Below are 20,618 nucleotides of genomic sequence, written 5' to 3'. Positions count from 1 at the left end.
TCAGTGAAATTAGAGACATGCAGTTTCCTCACGATGCATTCCTTCACCGGCAAGCACCATATGAATTATAAACACAAATTAAGCACATGAAAATTCATTACGCATTATAACCCATGAACCATCTCGGCTCATTTGTTATTTAATAGGATAATAATATTATTTAATAATTTTATTATTTTATTTAATAACGAATATACTTTATTGATTTGACAAAAGTCTGAAATATGAGTTGACTCAAAATCACTTTTATGGGTAAGATATATATTATAACTATATATAAAGACATATAACTATAAAAAGTTAAAATATGAATAAAAACTATTTCATTATCTACTTATAACAAGCATTCATTCAAGCAAATTCATTATTTTCATTCGCTCGTTAAGCTCTAATGTCACGTCAATTCAAGGTCAAACTTGTTTATTTTTTCTTTCTTTAAATAAATTGGAATGGACCATAGAAATAAAATTATATTCAAACCATTGCCCGCATAAGAATTGAGTGATTTGGAAAATAATTCAAAAAAAGTTCTTACTGTGACATTGAAAATGCTATATAATTAAACCTGAAGGTTATAATGCGTGACGTTAGGCCGCATACCCAGAGGTCCTGGGTTCAATTCACAGGTAATAAAAAGTTATTGGGTTTTTCTGTGAGAAAATTCTCAGTAGCAGCCCGGAGTCTGGAAGTTGGAAGTTTGTACACTGCCGTGGTCGGAAAGCACGAAAAGCCGTTGGTCCTGCGCCTGAACTCTTTCCGGTCGGAAACATGTCGGATTGCCGTCCCATCGGATGCAAGGGAAAAGTGTGTGAGTGTGTATAATATCTCTCTTGGAATTGGCCGCCATGACCAAAAGCGGTCGGGAGGACATTAATTAATAATGCGATAGGGATTGATTTTGGTCATCTATAAGAATAAGACCAATGTGCATGGCTTGCTATATTTAATGTATTTACTATGTATACATACATATACACATATTTTTTAAATAATTAAATAAACTTTATAATCATGATTATTTTAAATCATATTGCTCATTTGTTCGACATATTTTACACTTCTTCGATTTCATTAAATAATTCTCATAAGTAAAATACTTTTACTGTATTTTATTTTACGTAAACTTCTTTTTTCTCACTTAAAAAGGTTTACTCCTGTGCATCCTAAGGACTTATAGAGAATGCTTCTAGCGTTAAGCTTTTGTTTTTTGTTTATTTAAGTTTCGCAAAATTTTTTTTCGCTTAAGCAATTATACGTATTCCAGATAATGCTTTGAATGTTGAAAATAAATTATTTATATATTTTAATTATATAAAAAATGTACTTATTTAAAATTGCTTATAATAAATATACAATAAATATAGTACTCATTTCGATATTAAAAATTTAATTGGAATAATTAATATTTAGTTTATCATTTTTTTGGATCAATCGAAACTTCAACTTACTAACATAAGCATATAATTTACTAACTTTTAATATGTAAGATTCTATTCGATTACTGTATACATTTATTCTAGCTTTATATTTTGTTTTAATTTTTTCATAATAGATTGGTGAACTGATAAATGGAACACCTGAGGGTAAGTGGTCACCGCCGCAAATATACATTTACGCTGTAACGTAAGAATTTTTTACATTGCCATTGCGCAACCTACCTTAAGAACGAAGGAGTTACGTCCCTTGTGCCTGTAATTACACAAGCCGTCTCACACTTCAAACCGGAACACAACAATTCTAAATAGTAATATTTATCGGATGAATAAGTAATGAGTAAGTGATACCTACCCAAACAAGCTTGAACAAGGCCCTACCACCAAAGAATATTTCATTAGAAGCGCTATCATTTGACAACGCAGCGCTACCATGGTGGCAGACCTGGGTCCTTAATTTTTCTAATAGTACTATTATTATTTTAATAGCCTCCTGACCGATTTCGGCCACAGCGACCAATCTCTAAAGAGATTAGCCAACTGCGCAGGACATATTGTAGTACACATAATAATAAGTATAATAATAACAAATAAGTGTGTGCGCAAACACAAGTGCTTTCTCAATTTATTTACTCACATAATCCGATGGGACGGCAATCCGATACGAATCATAAACTTTTTATCTTTAAATAATAATATAAAAAGTTTGCTTAACAGCTTTCTAACCAATAGGGAAACAAATCCTAGTTAAATTTCTTTAAGTACAGATAAGCATAAAATTTAACTTCAATTTATGATCAAATATCACATGGAACGGACATGATTATCTTATCACTTTAGCTCATGATTGTACACGAAAACAAACCATGCACAATAATTTCACCCTTACAAGCTTAAATTTAAACGCAAACATCACTTGCACAATTTCATACGATGTCACCGAGTGTACAATAATGTATTCAACATAAGCAAATTTAAACTAAATTCCTTCTATTTAAGATTCAAAATACCATGTTCACATATGTTTGTCACGGGCATGCTATATCTACATCAAAGCTTGATACGGTGATCCGCGAAAGAGGAAAATATTTTTGTTGAATTATAGTCCTTATAAAGCCTGTAATAAGAACTATTGATATATAAATTTGTTTATAAAGCCTAGTATACATATACGTATCAGGTAGCCGTCACCCGCGGATAAATATCTCAAGAGCCAGGCTGCGCGGTACGTGCCTGCCTAGCTTTACTGCAGACGTAGGGGGATGTCCACAGGGACAAAATTTTGAAAATGGAATGTCTTATATTGACATATTTTTTTTTGTATTTTTTTTTAAATAATACATTTTAGTACTTTTTTATTATTTTTTTATTAATACTTATGAAATCCTTATAATACTTAATATATTTTAATGCAATTTTATGCATCAGAGAAAACTTTTTCAGTTAATAGAAATAATATTAAGACAAGAGTGTTGAACTACATTAAACTATAGTAAAGGATAGGTGGAAATGTCAAGAGAAGGTGTGACATTTATAGTGATGTAATAAAATATGACTAACTCATCCGGTAATTGTGTTACAATCGTAAAAATATCATAAACTCAACAAAGGGTAACCGCAGCTTAAGAATGTACGCATACGGCAGTGCTCACTGCGCATGTCCGGACCTCACTCATTCCGGACTATTTGTTTTGTCGTTACACTATCAAAAACCTTTGGATTGCTAGCAAAGTAACATCTATCCTACATAATTGCAGTGAATCTGAGTTCCAAATAACCCCTGGCTATTGTTTTTTTTAAAAAAGAACCGCGCTTGTCGCGATTGACGGGTATCAATCAACTACTGTCAAGTGTTCGCGCCAATAGTTGACGTTTGACCGCGTGTTCGATATTTAAAAGTGTGAACATCTATTATCTTGTGATTTATGGAAGTGTAAAGAGACTTTTATCGGGTATAGATTTACGGTTGATTTATCTGCAATACGGCAGAACGGCTGCAGATTCAGCCGCGTGGCAAATCTTTGGTATTGAGTGGTTTACTTTGACATATTTAGTCTACTGGCTGGATTTAAAGTTGACTAAATAAGAAAACAGTGAATTGTGATTTAAATTGAGAACGTTTTCTAAATCATTAATATCGTTCGCGAGTTTTCGGCGCTTATCACTTTTTACCATACGCTAGATCTTTTATAAAGTCAAGATGAATATAACTTCGACGACAGATGGTATGTATGAAACTTTAATAGATTTGAAAAGCATCCGCAATCTGCAATGTAAAAGTACTTAATTGCTTGCATTCCATAGATTGTTGCGGATATTATCGCGCATTCAAAACTAACCTTTCAGGGTAAAACGCAAGAGTCAAATTTCGGTATCTAAAATAGTTGTTACTTGCAACATATTTTGAACTTAATCGCCCGGAATATAAGGTTTATTTTGTAAAAGTACATTGTACGAACGCTTTAGTTCATAAATGAATGTAGCGTGTGCAGAATATGTCTTTTCATGTTTTTTGTTGTAAATTTCTTTCGTCAGGCAAAACTTATACATTTTAGGTATTTCATTATGCTGTAATTGAATTTTTGCGTGACCACAACACATTGATTATTTATCTGTGTTACGTACCTACTGAATAATTAATCGTTAAAACTATGATGATGATGATGTTCTCCTGGCCGATTGCGGCCACTGCGGCCATTCTCAAGAGGAACTATCCAATTGCATAGGACATACTGTAGTGCATACTACTACTCCCTCGCGCTCATAATCCGATGGGACGGCAAATCCGAAACGACAGGAAAGAGTTCAGGCGCAGCATCAGCGGCTTTACGTGCTTTCCGAGGCACGGGATTGTATACACTTCCAACTTTCAGACTCTATTATAGAATATTATTTATTGCATTATCTTCGAGTTCTAATATAAATAGTTAATGTATGGATGGTGATAAAAATTCCGTTCTTCATTTTTCTGAAATTTAATAAAAGAAACATGTTCGAGAGACGTTTCACTTTGAATTTATTCTGTGACAAATTTATACTCTGTGCCAGGTTAATAGCACGACCACGTTGGCTTTACTCGAGTAACCTTTCATTATCTCCCAGTTTAAAGTCATTTATCATTACTCGTATAGCAAAAGCATGTTACTCGGTAACACTCTCACTTCACAAAAGGAAAAAGTGATTTATTGTAAATATTTTTCACATACGTCATATTCATATTTATGTTGATCTGATTTGAGCTTCGATTAGGTCTATACTGTCATCATCATAAGATTTGTTTTTAATCTGTGATACTGATTCAAGCTGATAGAAGCCGCAAATAACTGCAGTCAATAAATTATTTAAAAAAACTGAAGTTAATATTTATAAAGGGTCGTAACTCTTGTACCCAATTTTATTACAATTTGTTCCAAGTAGTGTTGTCATGTCTATATTTCTAGAGGACGGATCAAAATTTACGAGGCCGTTAAGCTACGCGTGCAATATCATTTTTGTTTTATAGGTATTTTGTTGATTGTTTTAGACATAGTATAAATATATGTTATGAGTTCCAGAGTAAGTACCACTGAATAGATAGTCTACCGTTAAAAATAATGCTATGTGTATTCCAGTGTAAAAATGTGTTGAATCATAATTCCACCTATATAAGTCCATCTGACCGAGTTTTAGCCTCGACAGACAATCACAAGGAATAAATAGCCAATTGCCCAGACGATATTATAGTACACAAATTATTAAGCATATTCCAATTAGAAGTTATTTCGAAATAACCACTTTATGGTGGGGCTTTGTGTAAGTTGTGTTTTCATGTGTATCATTTTTTTTTCTTAATTTCTAAATAGCTGATATGATAATCAGTTCAAATCAATAGTTGTTCAGAAATATGTTAAACTTTCCACGAGGTTTAGTTGCGGAGGCACTGCGACAGATCCAACCCACTATCCTGTAATTTGCTACCACTTTGAAGACGTTATCGTTAGCCGTATTGCGGTGTTTGAAACTTTAACAAGTAACAATCAAGGTCCTTGTCTTGTTAATCTGTCAGACGAGTAACACGGAATTCCGTGTTAATTAAATAAAATGTTAGTACGATAAGGATTTAATTAAAAACCTATGTAGTACTTTGTGAGGGAATATGTTTTTTATCACATATTTTTTAAGGAACAGTTTACTAGTTATGTTACGATTTAACGAAGCAGAGCAGAGCTAATTTAAATACACCTAGTTGTTATCGATTTACATAATATTAAATAGCAGAATATAATTTAACTTATTATTTAAGTTAATTGGGTACACTTAAGTACTTCGCGAATAACGTGACTTGGCGCGTTTTTGCGACTGTCTTAAAGTTTCTACTTATATATGTGATTGCTGAAGCGTTACAGTCTTCATTAAGTAGTCGTAGGTACGTTGGTTCAAACACAGGTCATAATAATTGGTTGACGCTGCCCATAGACATTGCCGCCGTAAGAAATAATAAGCATTTCTTACATCGCCAATGCGATAGCTTAGAAACTAAGACGTTGTGTCCCTCGTGTTTGCAGCTACACTGGCCTACTCACTCTTCAAACTGAAGCAACACGATACTAACAGTTGTGGGTTCGATTCCCACCCAGGACAGATATTTGTGTGCATGAACATGTCTGTTTGTCCTGAGTCTGGGTGTAATTATCTATATAAATATGTATTTACAAAAAGAAAAATAGTATATGTAGTATATCAGTTGTCTGGTTTCCATAGTACAAGCTCTGTACAAGCTTAATTTGGGATCAGATCAGGCCGTGTGTTAAAAATGTCCCAGGATATTATTATTATTATAACATACAACGCGAAATCTTAACCAATAACTGTAAAACAATAGAACTGTCGAAAGCAAAACTGAATCCTTGAATTTATATATATAAATAAATAATCACACATACTTAGATTAAGAGCGTATATAAATATATATTTATATATTACCCGCATCTCTAAATGGATGAAGACAGCTTGTTTATGCTGACCCATTTCCTGAACGTAAATATTTGATTTCGGATGCTCTTGTTTACTTCTTACGTCATAAGTGCGCCATAGAATAAGTGAAACACGGTTATATGAATAGATCAAGCTTAAATACGTCATCATTTAACATTCGAGGTCGATCTTTGTAATTTTTTTTTTTTTATTAATACATTAAAGCCTTCAATATATACAAATAACATTTTAAAAATTTCTATTTTACAAATCATGACCTCGTGTAGAATTTTATAAAGCTTTTGTAGACGATGCATTATTTTTTATGAAAACAGTTTAAAAAAAAATACGTCTAATTATTTCGAGAATATATTTTTGGTATTGCTTCATGAAAATACTTTTCATAATACGGAGTTAAGGAATGTAGATTACGGAATGTAGATTCCTATCCGCTGAGCCATGTCGCCACCACTACTAATTATTATAATAGCCGTAACAGCCTGTGAATGTCCCACTGCTGGGCTAAAGGCCTCCTCTCCTCTTTTTGAGGAGAAGGTTTGGAGCTTATTCCACCACGCTGCTCCAATGCGGATTGGTAGAATTCACATGTGGCAGAATTTCAGTGAAATTAGACACATGCAGGTTTCCTCACGATGTTTTCCTTCACCGTAAAGCACGAGATGAATTATAATCACAAATTAAGCACATGAAAATTCAGTGGTGCTTGCCCGGGTTTGAACCCACGATCATCGGTTAAGATTCACGCGTTCTTACCACTGGGCCATCTCGGCTTCCTTCTTATTATAATAAGTTGTTATAAAAATACATTATTCTAATTTATATTAAGATAAGTGAATATAAATCTTTATAATTGTATTCGAACAAATATGACAAAAGTTACGCATTCGAATTTAAGAACCCCTCCCAGGGACGCCATAAAATATTCAAGCGGCAGAAGATTGTCAACTTCACAAACTTCCCAATTAGGTGGGATGTTTTAATTTCACCCTCGAAAGCGCCGATACAACAATCTATAAATTATAGATAACAAGCCGTTGCCTAAAGCATTCGTAAGTTTCATTGAGTTGATATAAATTTTATGTTAATTTATGTTTTGTGTAAATGGAATTAATCTATTTTTAAATTTAAATGTAGGCAGACTGGTTAATTGATCAGCTGATGGTAATGGTCACAACCGTCATAATTATTGGAAGTGTAAATAATATTTAATATCACATTGCCAAAACCTTGGGAACGACGATGTTGTCCCTGCTGTTAGACTGACAAATCGTGCAACAATATATATGTTGCACAAGTGTGTGCAAATACAGTTGAACTCTCTCACTATCTGATGGAACACTAATCCGACACGACTGAGCTACTAATTTCTTGACCCAATAACTTTTTATCGGATCGATCCAGGTTTTGAAAACAGTCTCTCGGGATCTGCAGCTTTTTAAGCTAGACAGAACAATACATATATTAGTTATGTTCTATTATGTATTCTCAAATAATAATAATATCGTATATATTTTTAGTTAATTTTATAAAAGAATTAAATAAAAATAATTCATCCGTAATCCGTAACAGCCTGTGAATGTCCCACTGCTGGGCTAAAGGCCTCCTCTCCTCTTTTTGAAGGAATAAGCTCCAAACCTTCTCCTCAAAATAATTCATAGTTAAACACAAATATTAATGAGTTTTGACTTAGCATGACAAGCTAATTAGCTTGGAGTCGAGATGGCCCAGTGGTTAAAACACGGGAATCATAATTAAAGATTACGGGTTCAAACCCGGATAAGCATCTCGGAATTTTCATGTGCTAAATTTTTTGTTTAAAATTCATCTCGTGCTCGGCGATGAAGGAAACATTGTAATTTAACATGCGTGTGTCGGATTTTTTTTTTAAATATATTTGGATGTATTCACCATTCCGAATCGAAGCAGCTAATTCTGGTTGAATAAGCTCAAAAAATATTTTCTCAAAATGAATGGAGGCCTTAGACCAGCGGTGAGATATTAACAGGTTACTCTTTTTTTTGGATGTGTGCTATTTACTCAAGTGACAAAATAGTTTTGCATGACATTGATCGAATTGTTTATATAAATGTATTTACTAACCACTCGATAAACATATATACGTATGTCGTTTTATGTTTAAATAAATATCGGATGTTTGTTATTTAATCACTTGACATCAAATGGCATTATATAACATTAATAAAATTTTCTGAAATTAGGATTAGCGCATAATACCGTAACAGCCTGTGAATGTCCCACTGCTGGGCTAAAGGCCTCCTCTCCTCTTTTTGAGGAGAAGGCTTAGCTGCTTCGATTCGGAATGGCGCATAATAACTATTCTAATAAACAATAAAGTTAGTTCATTAACTACCAACTTTTAATTAACGTGCTATCGGAAACTAATTGAAATAATTTATTCTCTGTGGCTTATTATTAGAATTTGATGAATGAACTAAAAAGTTTTTATATAATTATTATATGTATAGTATAATTATTTTTAAGAAATTCAATATTTATGTTTAAAATTCGTTCGTAATTCTTCTCCTCCTACGCGGCTAGACCGATTTTGATGAAATGTTATCATTTATTTTATGGGGTCATATGGATAGTTCTTATCTATATATAGATGGATCTGATACGGGTGACACTGTTATCAACATCCAGATTTTCTTTTCTTAATTTTTTGTTTTTTTTTTTTAATATATTGCTTCCGATTATTTATTTAAAAACCTAATCCTTAATTGTCCGCCTCCTAGTACCTTTCAATATTTTTTAATCCAATAGTTTATCTTTATTTATAGAGAAAAAAAATGATAATATTTTATTTTACACTTACGAAATTGGGATGTACAGCTAGTACATGCTAATAACATCGCAGGATCATATTCCTAACACCACGCAATTACTGACTAATAACAGTAACAGCCTGTTAATGTCCCACTGCTGGGCTAAGGCCTCCTCCCCCTTTTTGAGGAGAGGGTTTGGAGCTTATTCCACGTTGATGAAATACACATGTGGCAGAATTTCAATGAAATTAGACACACGCAGGTTTCCTCACGATGTTTTCCTTCACCGTGAAGCACGAGATGAATTATAAACACAAATTAAGGACATGAATATTCAGTGGTGCTTGGGTTTGAACTCACGATCATCGGTTAAGATTCACGCGTTCTAGGGATTTTCCAACAAAGAACTATTACATTTTTGTAGTTTTCTCTGACAAACTTTATATCTGTACTTAGTGAGTAATTACGCCAAGCCAATTTGCAATCTGATTAAAATAATAATACGGAATACCCATAATAATGTTAACCGAAAAGACGTCGCTTAGCGGCTGTGTAGTTAAACACTGATTTGTCTCTTTCTGTCACTGTTGATTTGATATTCGGAAGAAGACACAGCATTGCTGAATCAATCAATTGGTATGCAGCGTTTATAAGTAAGGTCCTATATATACCGCATAGAAATGAAAAATTAAAGATAAACGCCTATAATAACTAGATATTATGCACTAATTAAAATATTATTAAATAAGACCGAATTCGCCATTCAAAAATAGGCGTGAAGTCCATTTGTATTTGATTTTAAGCATACATTTGTTAATTGAGATACATCGTAACATAACTGATAACACGCGAACGAAGCCACGGTTAAAAAGTAATAAAAAAGTATAAGTAATGAAATAAATCATTGTATAGCTTATATTCACATAAAATCAAAGAAACTACGCCAATATGTATAAAAATTGAATTAATATTTTATAGAATAAAACAAGCTTTAATCTGAGTCAAAATAAATATAAAAACACAACAATACAATACAACACTGAAAATAAAACTCGTCAAAATGGGTTATAAACAAAGCCCTGACTGATTTTGGCCACGGTGGCTATTCACACTAACTGCTCTGGCCATATTATAGTGCACATGTGTGTACGTAAACACAGGTGCACTCTCTCATCCCACACTCTCTTAATCCGAAGGATCGGCCATCCGACCCGATCGGAAAGAGTTCAGGCGCATGACTAACGACTTTACGTGATTTCTTTTATTTTTATAGTATATGGTATAGCATATACTAAGTGGTCACCAACACCATTGGCATTGTAAAAAATGTTAACTATCCCTTACATAGCCAATGCGTCACTAACCTATGGTATGTCCCTTGTGCCTGCAATTACACTGGCTCACTCACCCTTCAAACCGGAACACAACAATACCTAGATAACTGATAAGTGATGCATGATAAAGTATCTGGGGTACGGGAAGTGCTTAACACGAAAATACCACTCGATAGACCAAGCACACATATTACCACTATTTTTTTTTAAATTTAATATATGTAGATAAACTAGCGAATTGACCAGGTGATGTGGTCACCATCGCCTATAGATATTGCCTCTGTAAAAAATATTAAAAAACATGTAAAACTTGGGATCTGAGATGTTATATCCCTTGTGCTTGGGTGATAACCTTGGCTCACTCACCCTCCAAATCGGAATAGAATAATTCCAAGTATTGCTACTTATCAGTAGAATACGTAGTGAGTGGATGGTACCTACCCAAATTTGCACAAAGCTCTACCATTAAGAAAACATAGCATATAAATAAAAAATAAATTTATTACATCCTTATTCAGCTAAAACCTTAAAATCGTTTAAAGTTCTAATACATAAGCTTTGGTAACAAGATTTAAGATCGAAAACCGCAAGATGAACGTCTACGAAGTTTAGAAATTTGAAGATAATTCAGTTTTGGTACCGCCATCGTAATTATTAAATCTATACGCTAAGTAACGCGGTTAGTATTAATAAACTGGTTACTGATTACACTATTATTGATATGTATGAGATATTTAGTGAATAATACAAATAAACATGATATATTTTTACATTGCATTTGAAAACCGAATAAGACAATTAAAAAAAGACATAGTAAAGTCATTATATAAAACCTCCAAGTAAGCAGATTGTTAATAATGTCCTCCAGACCGATTTCGGTCTCTACTTTCGGCCAACTACACGGGAGATATTATAGCGCACAAGTGTGTGCGCAAACACAGGTGCACTCTCTATTCCCTAACTCTCATAATCCGATGGAACGGCTATCCGACACGACTGGAAAGAGTTCAAGCGCAGGACCAATAGCTTTACGTGCTTTCCGAGGCACGCGAGTGTACACACTTGCAACTTCCAGACGCCGAGTTGCTACTGAGAATTTTCTGACAGAAAAACCCAATAACTTTTTATAGGCCCGACCTGGGAATTGAACCTAAAACCTCCGGGTCTGCGGCCTTACATCAAGCCACTAGACCAACGAGGCAGTAGATTGTTACAAGTATGTTTGTTGTTTTAATTATCAGTATTTTACAAGGTTAACCTATAAGTAAAACACAACCATAGACTCAATTGACGAATTCGATTATATTTCTAACACCAACAATCAACATAAATTAAAATATCATAATAATATTTGCCATATAACGTGGCCATTGATTAACTGAAAAAATATAATAAAAGTCGCTTCGACTCGAATCGAATGTAAATTACATGAGAATATACTTTTATTGTACACCGAAAAAACTTACAGAAACCCAAAAAATGTATTAATTAATAGATATTTCTGAAATAATAATTCGATAGCCGAGATGGTCTAGCGGTTAGAACGCGTGAATCTTAACCGATGATCGTGGGTTACGAGCAAGCACTACTGAATTTTCATGTGCTTAATTTGTGATTATAATTCATCTCGTGCTTTACGGTGAAGGAAAACATCGTGAGGAAACCTGCATGTGTCTAATTTCATTGAAATTATGCCACATGTGTATTCTACTAACCGCATAGGAGCAGCGTGGTGGAATAAGCTCCAAAACCTTCTCTTCAAAAAGAGGAGAGGAGGCCTTTAGCCCAGCAGTGGGACATTCACAGGCTGTTACGGTGTCGTGGTTCATAGTTTTTTTTTATAGATTACTCGCAGTTTCACTTCCTTATATGTTCACAGTATATTTGAGATAAATGACGAATTTATGCGTAGTGACATTTGATATGGATTTGAAATGTCATTAATGCGTGTCAATGGCACGACAAAATTTCGCCTGCTTATTCCTTAAGCGTACAGTCAAGGTGTGAAATGTCCTTCAAGCGTATATTCTAAACATTAAGCAATTCCAGCTTAGACTGCATCAGATCTTGCCACTATGTACGATTGTGGTTAACTGCAAAAAAGAAACAGTAAATGCATACTCTCTAAACTGCCACGATACTTGGTAAAAATATTCCGTGTTAGAGGAATAGGTACCGAGTTTCCTCACAAGTTTGTAAATGCAGGGTTCACACTGAACTCTCTCGAGATCGTCAGCGGTTAAACTTACTCTCGCTTCAGGAACACATGGTTGTTTTCATAAATTATTCCGATATTTTGTATTGATATAACTGTGGCATATATTTAATTTTAAATTTATTATATAAATATTTACGGTACTACAATAATTGTATAAGGAAACTCAAATCAAGTTCATTCCGAAATCAAGGACTATTTTTCAGCTATTTATTAATAAGCCACGTATCATATATGACATATTTTTTGTTGCATTTTATTTTGTAAGCTACATATATTCGTAATTTTAAAACATTAAATTGTGCCATATATTATTATATTAATTTACAACATATTTTTTTTAAGAGCTTAGTAATTAACACAATTAATTTAGTTTTTCTTTTGTTTCCAGGTACGTACCGATGAATCATTTCAAATTTAAAAAACCTATTATACAAAAGGTAAGTATTAAATAGATTTTTTAGTGTAAAAAAACATATTTATCGATGCTTTCTTCTTTAAACATAAACAAACCCATATGCCAGACTTAAACTTACTTTTTTTTAACTTTTATTAGTAAAATCTGCCTACATTCGTTGATGCTAAACTACTTGGTTCAAATATATCAATAGGTTTAGATTTAACTAAATAAAAATATATAGGTATATAATATTACAAAATGATAATTTGAATCAGTTTTTCATTGAAATTGTGCTATGTATACGCTCAATTAAATACATATATTTCAAAATAAAGCCGGTACCTATCGAAACGATTATTCATGTTATCTTAAATAGATTTTACGTGAAAAATTCAGTGTCTTCAATAAGTACGGAAGATTTAATTTATAATCCTTAACAAATTAATTAAAACATATCAACTTATTATTATCTTTTAATATTCACCTTGTTGTATATATGATCTAATTATTAAAATAGTTCGCATTAAAATTAAAAGGTCAAAATCACCCGATAATTAAAATAAAAACTAGAGCAAAAGTCTTTTAAAAAAGGTTGTCAAACATTTTTTACTTTTTAAATTTACCTTTTTAAAATTCGCGTCTTCTTTTTTATTCAAGACACATTACCAACGTCCAAGCAAGGTCATGTATTACGTTCGCTTCGTAACCCCCTTTAATTGAAACATATGACATTTCAAACGCTTCGTGTTTATTAATAGCAATTTTTTTTTTCACACCTACCTTATAAATTCTCTTTTCAAAATGAAATGGCCTGATTTTAATATTATTTTTTTTACGTTGCCCATTTGAATTTAAAATACGATACTTTTTATCTAAGTACACTTTAATAAATTTTTTATTTTTATAAAATTTTAATTATATTACGATATCTTCTTTAAGCTATTTACGACTTTTTTCGTATACTTTTTAGGAAACGCTTTTATGTATTAAATATGAGGATGTTCAATAATAAAATTAAAGTCATGTCATGTTTAATAATAACGCAAAATTTGCGAGATAATTTTCTTGGAAAACTACTGATAATGAATTTCTTGGTGCGAAATTGCACGTTATAAAATTTACGACGACTCGTATGACATTTTTACGCCAGCTTAAAGGAATATACGCATCTTAACGGTGCAAAAAAGTGTGTCAACATCGTTCGCTTGCCCTTGTCAACGGAATAAATGTTTTTATAACAATTAAAAAATACTTTAAAATTTAATCTTTGAAATATATTTTATGTTTTAAGTCAATTACATAAGGATTTGGTATATATCCGCAACCGACAGCTGACGCCAACACTGCGTGGTTTTTTTTGATCGTGGGTAGTTTTCCCTCCCGACATACTGGTTATTAAGATGATTAAAACGGATGATATAAAGTTATTTTTAGGTTAACATAAAAAAATAAAATAAAAAAGAAAAAACAAATAAAAAAGTATTATTGGTAAACAAGCTATCAAAGGTTATCTTTCAGATAACCTTTGTATATAGCACGAGTTATTATAACATTAATAACAAAAATATTTTAAGATTTAAATACAAATATATGAAAATATTATATATTTAATTCGGAAAAGGTAAAAATAATTTGAAATAACTCAGATATATTTATTAATTCGAAGGTAGACCTAGACAAGCTTCAATTTATCACTCAACCGATTTATTATGATATTTTACTCGATAAATAACATAAGTAAATAATAATTTATCTTCTATCTATAGTAATTTGTCTTATATCTGTTCTCGAGTTTTACATAGTTGCGTTTGAGTTAAGTACAATTAAAATAGTTTAGTAATCGATTTGCAATCTCGTGATTCATATTTCTCAGTATGAAATTATTACAAACACACATAGAAACACTGCAAAAAATAGATTAACGTTTGTAATGTGTTACAACTACTAGGAAACCCCGTAACCATTCAATCAAGGGTAAGCGTTTCTAAAAACTAATCAGCGACTCAACAGAAGTTAATTGAGTCACGGGGAACACGTACAGTCGCGTTTCGATTAAGCTAAAATTGATATGGTAGAAAGAACGATAACTTTGGGCCAGCGAACGTTAATTTACTCGGCTGTCGTTTATCCATCAGAGCTCCTATTACCTCCTCAGTTTTAAGGCTCATAAAAGTAAAAATTAAAGTAACAGCCTCTGAACAGCAATCGCCTACATTTGCGAAGAAGCTTATAAGGTATACCACGCTGCTCCAGAGTGGATCGGTGAATGATGTGACAGATTTTCATCCCATACAAGTAGGTTTTCTGATATTTTCACTCGCTGTCGAACACTAGATGAATTACAAACACTAATGAAACAAAAAAATACAGAATTTCTTGTCCGTGTCACAAGTGTTAAGATAAGTTGAAGTAAATAAAATGAAAAAATTAATGCAACTGTACTGCAACGGAAATATAATTTCAATGTCGAATTTAATTATACAATACAAACAGTCTTTATTGTAAACAAATGAACGAACATATAATACAGACAAGAAAGGCGCTAATAGGCTACCTTATTTCTAAGACAGCAAGATCTCATCCAGGCAACCTTAAGGCTAAGGAAGAAAGAAAAGGAAAGATAGGAGTGTACATGACATTATTAAATATATATAATTACATTATAATGAAATTACACTAACTTATAAAGTAAATATTTAAGTATACCTACATACACATTCATAAATAAAAATATATATTATAATTAAACAGAATGTCAGTATATGTAAAAGCTTATTTAAATACTAACAAAGTATACAGAATTAGAGTGTAATTTTATTATGTTTCTTTGTATTGTTTATATTTTATACGTTTATAAATTAAGCGCTATCGAAATAAAATCTACTATCACTTGTACTAAGCTTAATGTTGGATGAATATGTGTGACATATATTAGGCCGTAGCTTCCTTCTGTGAGATCGTCATGGTCCAGAAGGAGACGGCGGAGCGGGAACGGGAAAGGGCCTATCCTGCTCGGCGGAAATAACGACGGCGTCATCTCGGTTCTCCCACAGCCCCGACGCCCGTGGCTTAAAAGATAGGACAAAACCCTGGGGCCGTGGATTCGTGAGGTGGGGGCCTCGCGTGACCTATTTCAGACGGCCCTGAGGAGGACGGCAGCCGGGATGGCCTCGCGCTGCCGTAAACACTAGTGAAGTGTGCGGGGAGGTGGGCAAGATTACCTTCGCCCCCTGAGGAGAGCTCCGCTGAGCAACGAGCGGATCGCAACACGGGAGAGGCCGCAGATGCGTTATATCAACACGATCCCGCAGCCTCTCCGATCCGTGCTGTGGACGGGCATCGCAGTGATTTTAGTGGGTAAGAATCCCACATAACCCGGACCCGGGTACCTTTCTGAAGGTTAACCACTACCACTACGAGACAAAAAATACACAACCGCAGAAAAATAAAAATACACAAAAGCAGCGTTGCAATAAGCAACCAATCGTCACTTCAAGCAGAGGAATCTTTAGCCCAGCAGTGGGACATGTATATACTAACTTTAATCTCTTAAATTACTAATACATTGCCAACAGCATTTTCTCCGTTAGCATGTCCTTGCACCGATAATTATGTAATTACACTGACTAACTGAACCGTGCAACATTAAACTTCGCTCTTAATTAACGATGGATTAGATCAAGTACAACCACTTTTCTAAATTGGGCCCAATGTTGGTATAAAATTGGCTGAATATATTCATTATGGTTAATATATTCATTATGGATAATGTAAACGTGATTTATGGTTAATTTAACTTAACGAGCTAATGATAATTAAATGTATAAATATTATTTTGTTTGATAATTCATGTAACTTTTTAAGATTAATATATATGTAAATAGTAACATAAAAATTTGAGTCAAACAATGTTTTATCTGCATTTTTAATTCTTATTATTTGTTCAATGGTTTAAAGTATTTTAATTTGTTAAATTTATTAATTCTATCGTCTCTTTCTTTTCTTTAATTTTGTGCAATTAAAAATGTTTTATAATAACAGAGATGTCGCTTTGTGGGTGGGCGTAAGCAACTGCGACACAGTTTTATACTATTGCAGTTATTATCGTTTACTAAATGTAATCTTATGATATAAATAAACTATTTATATTTCGACCATATAAAATGATATTCCAGGTAATCAATTTTTTATTCAGAAATCTAAGTGTACATGCAAGTTTGTATTCATTTTTTTTATTTTTATTTATACGTAAACATTTAATTGAAATGACTTTTCAAAAACAAGAAATAAAACAGTAGCTGTTACGAGCAAGTTATATATAAAGTCATTATTCGTGATAACGTTGACCATCAACATTGAAAAAACGGTAAAAACGCAACACTATCGACCTAGTTGATTTTTTATTCCTTTTCTGATCCCATGTCGCATATATTTGCAAGTTAGCCTACGATTACCGTTCATTCTTTTTTCGGTAGAGCTAAATGGACTACCACATATATCCAGCTTACGATTGGCGCGAAATGTTACCGAAACTTAATAATTGAAATTTGTTCTAGAATAAAATATGTCGTTTACGTTTATTCAACAAGCTATATATATAAGTAGAGCTTCTGTGAACAGGTATTACAATCTAGAACGACATTAACGTTAATAATTATAACAAAGGATTTTTTTGTTTTTTAAAAATTAATATATATATATTATAAAAATGCATAGTTTCGAAAATAATTAAAATTTAAATATATTTTTACCATTAAAAGAATATGTATTCTATAATGTACGCGAAAATGTTTATCACAAAGGATACAATTAACGTAATATCATATTATCAATGTACGAGTGTGTCGAGTACGAGTATATTTTGTTTTAGTCATTATATAAGAACAAAATCTACACTCACCATAGAAAAAGGGCGTAAATGTCAGAAATCGATATGCGACATTGACCGTAACCATTATAACAAATCAAGAATACACTCATCAAAATACTATATCACCATAAGTCGGTTGTCAAAATTTTACGCGCTATTAATCAAGTGAGTTACAGAATAGCTCTCCAGGGCAAAAATATCGTAAAATTAATTTAACGAATAGAATAAAATCAAAGTTTTCGAACTTAAAAACCAAATTCCATTGTTGTAATACACAGGAATTGCTTATACGCGGTTGGAATACATTATCGACTACCTTTATTTTCGCTCGTTATTTCTTTGGCCTCAGTTTTAACTTTTTAAACGAATCGCATTCATGCCGATTTATTACCTGCCGATAGAACACGTGAACGATATAAAGAGATTAAGCAGCTTACAAACGGAGCGATTTTCACACTTTTACGTATTTATTTTGTTGCGTGAATTAAAGTTCTTGCCAATATAAGAGATTTATTTTATGAAATGCTTATTGCTGTTAAGGATTTAAAAAAATATATTTAGGAACGGGTATTATTATAGCGTTAATATGGGTCATATGATTAATGTTAACTTTATTTTTATTCACTCTTAATTATTAGTAGGTTGTCAGAATTGTTTTGAACAATAAACAAATATTGAAACACGATTTCGGCCACGATGGCTTTTATACATGAAGACGAGCTAACTGTCCAGGAGATATAATATTACACAATTATGTGCGCAGATAGTGCACAGGTGCACTCAAGTCCACTCAAGTGGGCAAAGGATAATCAAGTACAACCACTGCAGTTTGACTCCTTCTAGCTCATATAATCTCTCAAATATTTAAGGATTGGACACAAATATCCTAGCAGTCCACTATCACCACAAAAACATCTTACCTCATCCTAGATTTTACATATACGCTCTTCATACTGCCGCTGTGGTGTGTTTACTATTTGATGCTTGGAACGAAGGGTTAATGTTTAAGAGAAAACACAATTCGATGAGAACTCATATCATAGAGACACGTCTCACGCTCAATGAGAACTTCTCTTGTTAGGAGAGGCTCATAAATTTGCAAAATCGTTATCTCTTTCGCGAAACGTTTTATATTTTCCTAGACATCGCACGGCATGTGCTCCGTCTGCAGCTGTCCTTACAGATCATTAGCATGCTCTAGACAGTATCCCGCCACGTAGACGTTGGACATCTACTCGATATTTTGTAGATATCCTGATTTATCGTCCTGGATCCAATATAATGGTGAAAAATTAAGGATGACATTCTAAGCTCAGCCATTCGTTTTTATATGAAGCTTAGATGTGCAACTCTAATGTTTAATAATTATAAAGACACGTTTCCTTCCATCACACAATGACGTATCTACAGGAATATTGTACTACCAATCTTTAATTTGTAAAGTTAAGAATGTTAATTACTGGTGGTAGGGCTTTGTGCAAGCTCGTCTGGGTAGGTACCACCCACTCATCAGATATTCTACCGCAAAACAGCAATACTTGATATTGTTGTGTTCCGGTTTGAAGGGTGAGTGAGCCAGTGTAATTACAGGCACAAGGGACATAAAATCTTAGTTCCCAAGGTTGGTGGCGCATTGGATATGTAAGCGATGGTTGACATTTCTTACAATGCCAATGTCTAAGAGCGTTGGTGACCACTTACCATCAGGTGGCCCATATGCTCGTCCGCCTTCCTTTTCTATAAAAAAAAAAAAATGTAGTTTTAATCATGTGCTATTATTCGGATAATGGTGTCTTCCCGACCAATTACAGCCACGACAGCAATGCTCAGCGGTGTTAATACAATTGCGTAGAATATACTTACTTTCATAGGTCTATGGGATAGCGATCTGACGCTAATGGATAGAGATAGGACGCTTCACGAGCTTTACGAGGCACGGGAGTGTAAGACTGCCAAATTTATAACTTTCCGCTGTCAATGAGAATTTATTTATAGAAATACCACTTCATTTTGTACTGCCTCAAAATACGAACCCAGTACCTTGATAACTAAATAAGATTGCTACTAGAGCAACGAGATGTTAACTGATACAAAAACTCAAGCTTAGCCGACTATATCGATAAATCGATCAATTATACAATTGAGAACTTTTTATAGTATTCATTATAAAAACTATCTAGTCCAAAAAGGTCTGTCGTTCAGCTATTTAAGAATAAATAAATAACTATAAAGAACCATTTTAATAAATGTGTATGAACGTCAAGACTTTTGAAAACTTAATTCTTTTTAAAATATAGTAATGATGAGACAATGGTTTTACCAATGTCTCGCGAAATAAATTTGGTTAAAGAAAACTTTTTAAATATTGTTTATGAATAGACAAAGAAACCGACGTAATTCTGAACTGAAATGAAATGAATTTTATCTGTGTTCGAACAGATTTGGTTTCATAAATAAAATGTCTTGCTTCTAAATATGTTAAAATGTTGTAAAATCATCAACAAACATTTTCATCGACAAAACTGTATTCAATATCAGTCCACTGACATTTATCCAACTAATTTAATTTCGTGTCGAATTTCACGTCGACCGAGTGACGTAAAAAA

At 33.0% G+C, this 20,618-nt stretch overlaps 1 protein-coding gene across 2 annotated transcripts in view; it reads left to right on the top strand.

The window, feature by feature from the left end:
- The first annotated feature begins 3,601 nt into the window (after positions 1 to 3,601).
- LOC126777842 (uncharacterized) overlaps positions 3,602 to 20,618 on the top strand; it is a 119,532-nt gene continuing 102,515 nt past the window's right edge. For both annotated transcript variants that reach the window (XM_050501069.1, XM_050501068.1), the window contains exon 1: positions 3,602 to 3,658. In XM_050501069.1, the coding sequence (XP_050357026.1) occupies positions 3,634 to 3,658 (25 nt within the window). In that variant the 5' untranslated portion in view covers positions 3,602 to 3,633. The remainder of the gene's footprint in view (positions 3,659 to 20,618) is intronic.

The sequence above is a fragment of the Nymphalis io genome, chromosome 24, assembly GCF_905147045.1.
Source record: "Nymphalis io chromosome 24, ilAglIoxx1.1, whole genome shotgun sequence".
In the NCBI taxonomy this organism is placed as follows: Eukaryota; Metazoa; Arthropoda; class Insecta; order Lepidoptera; family Nymphalidae; genus Nymphalis; species Nymphalis io.
This window is presented reverse-complemented; position numbering and strand designations above follow the sequence as displayed.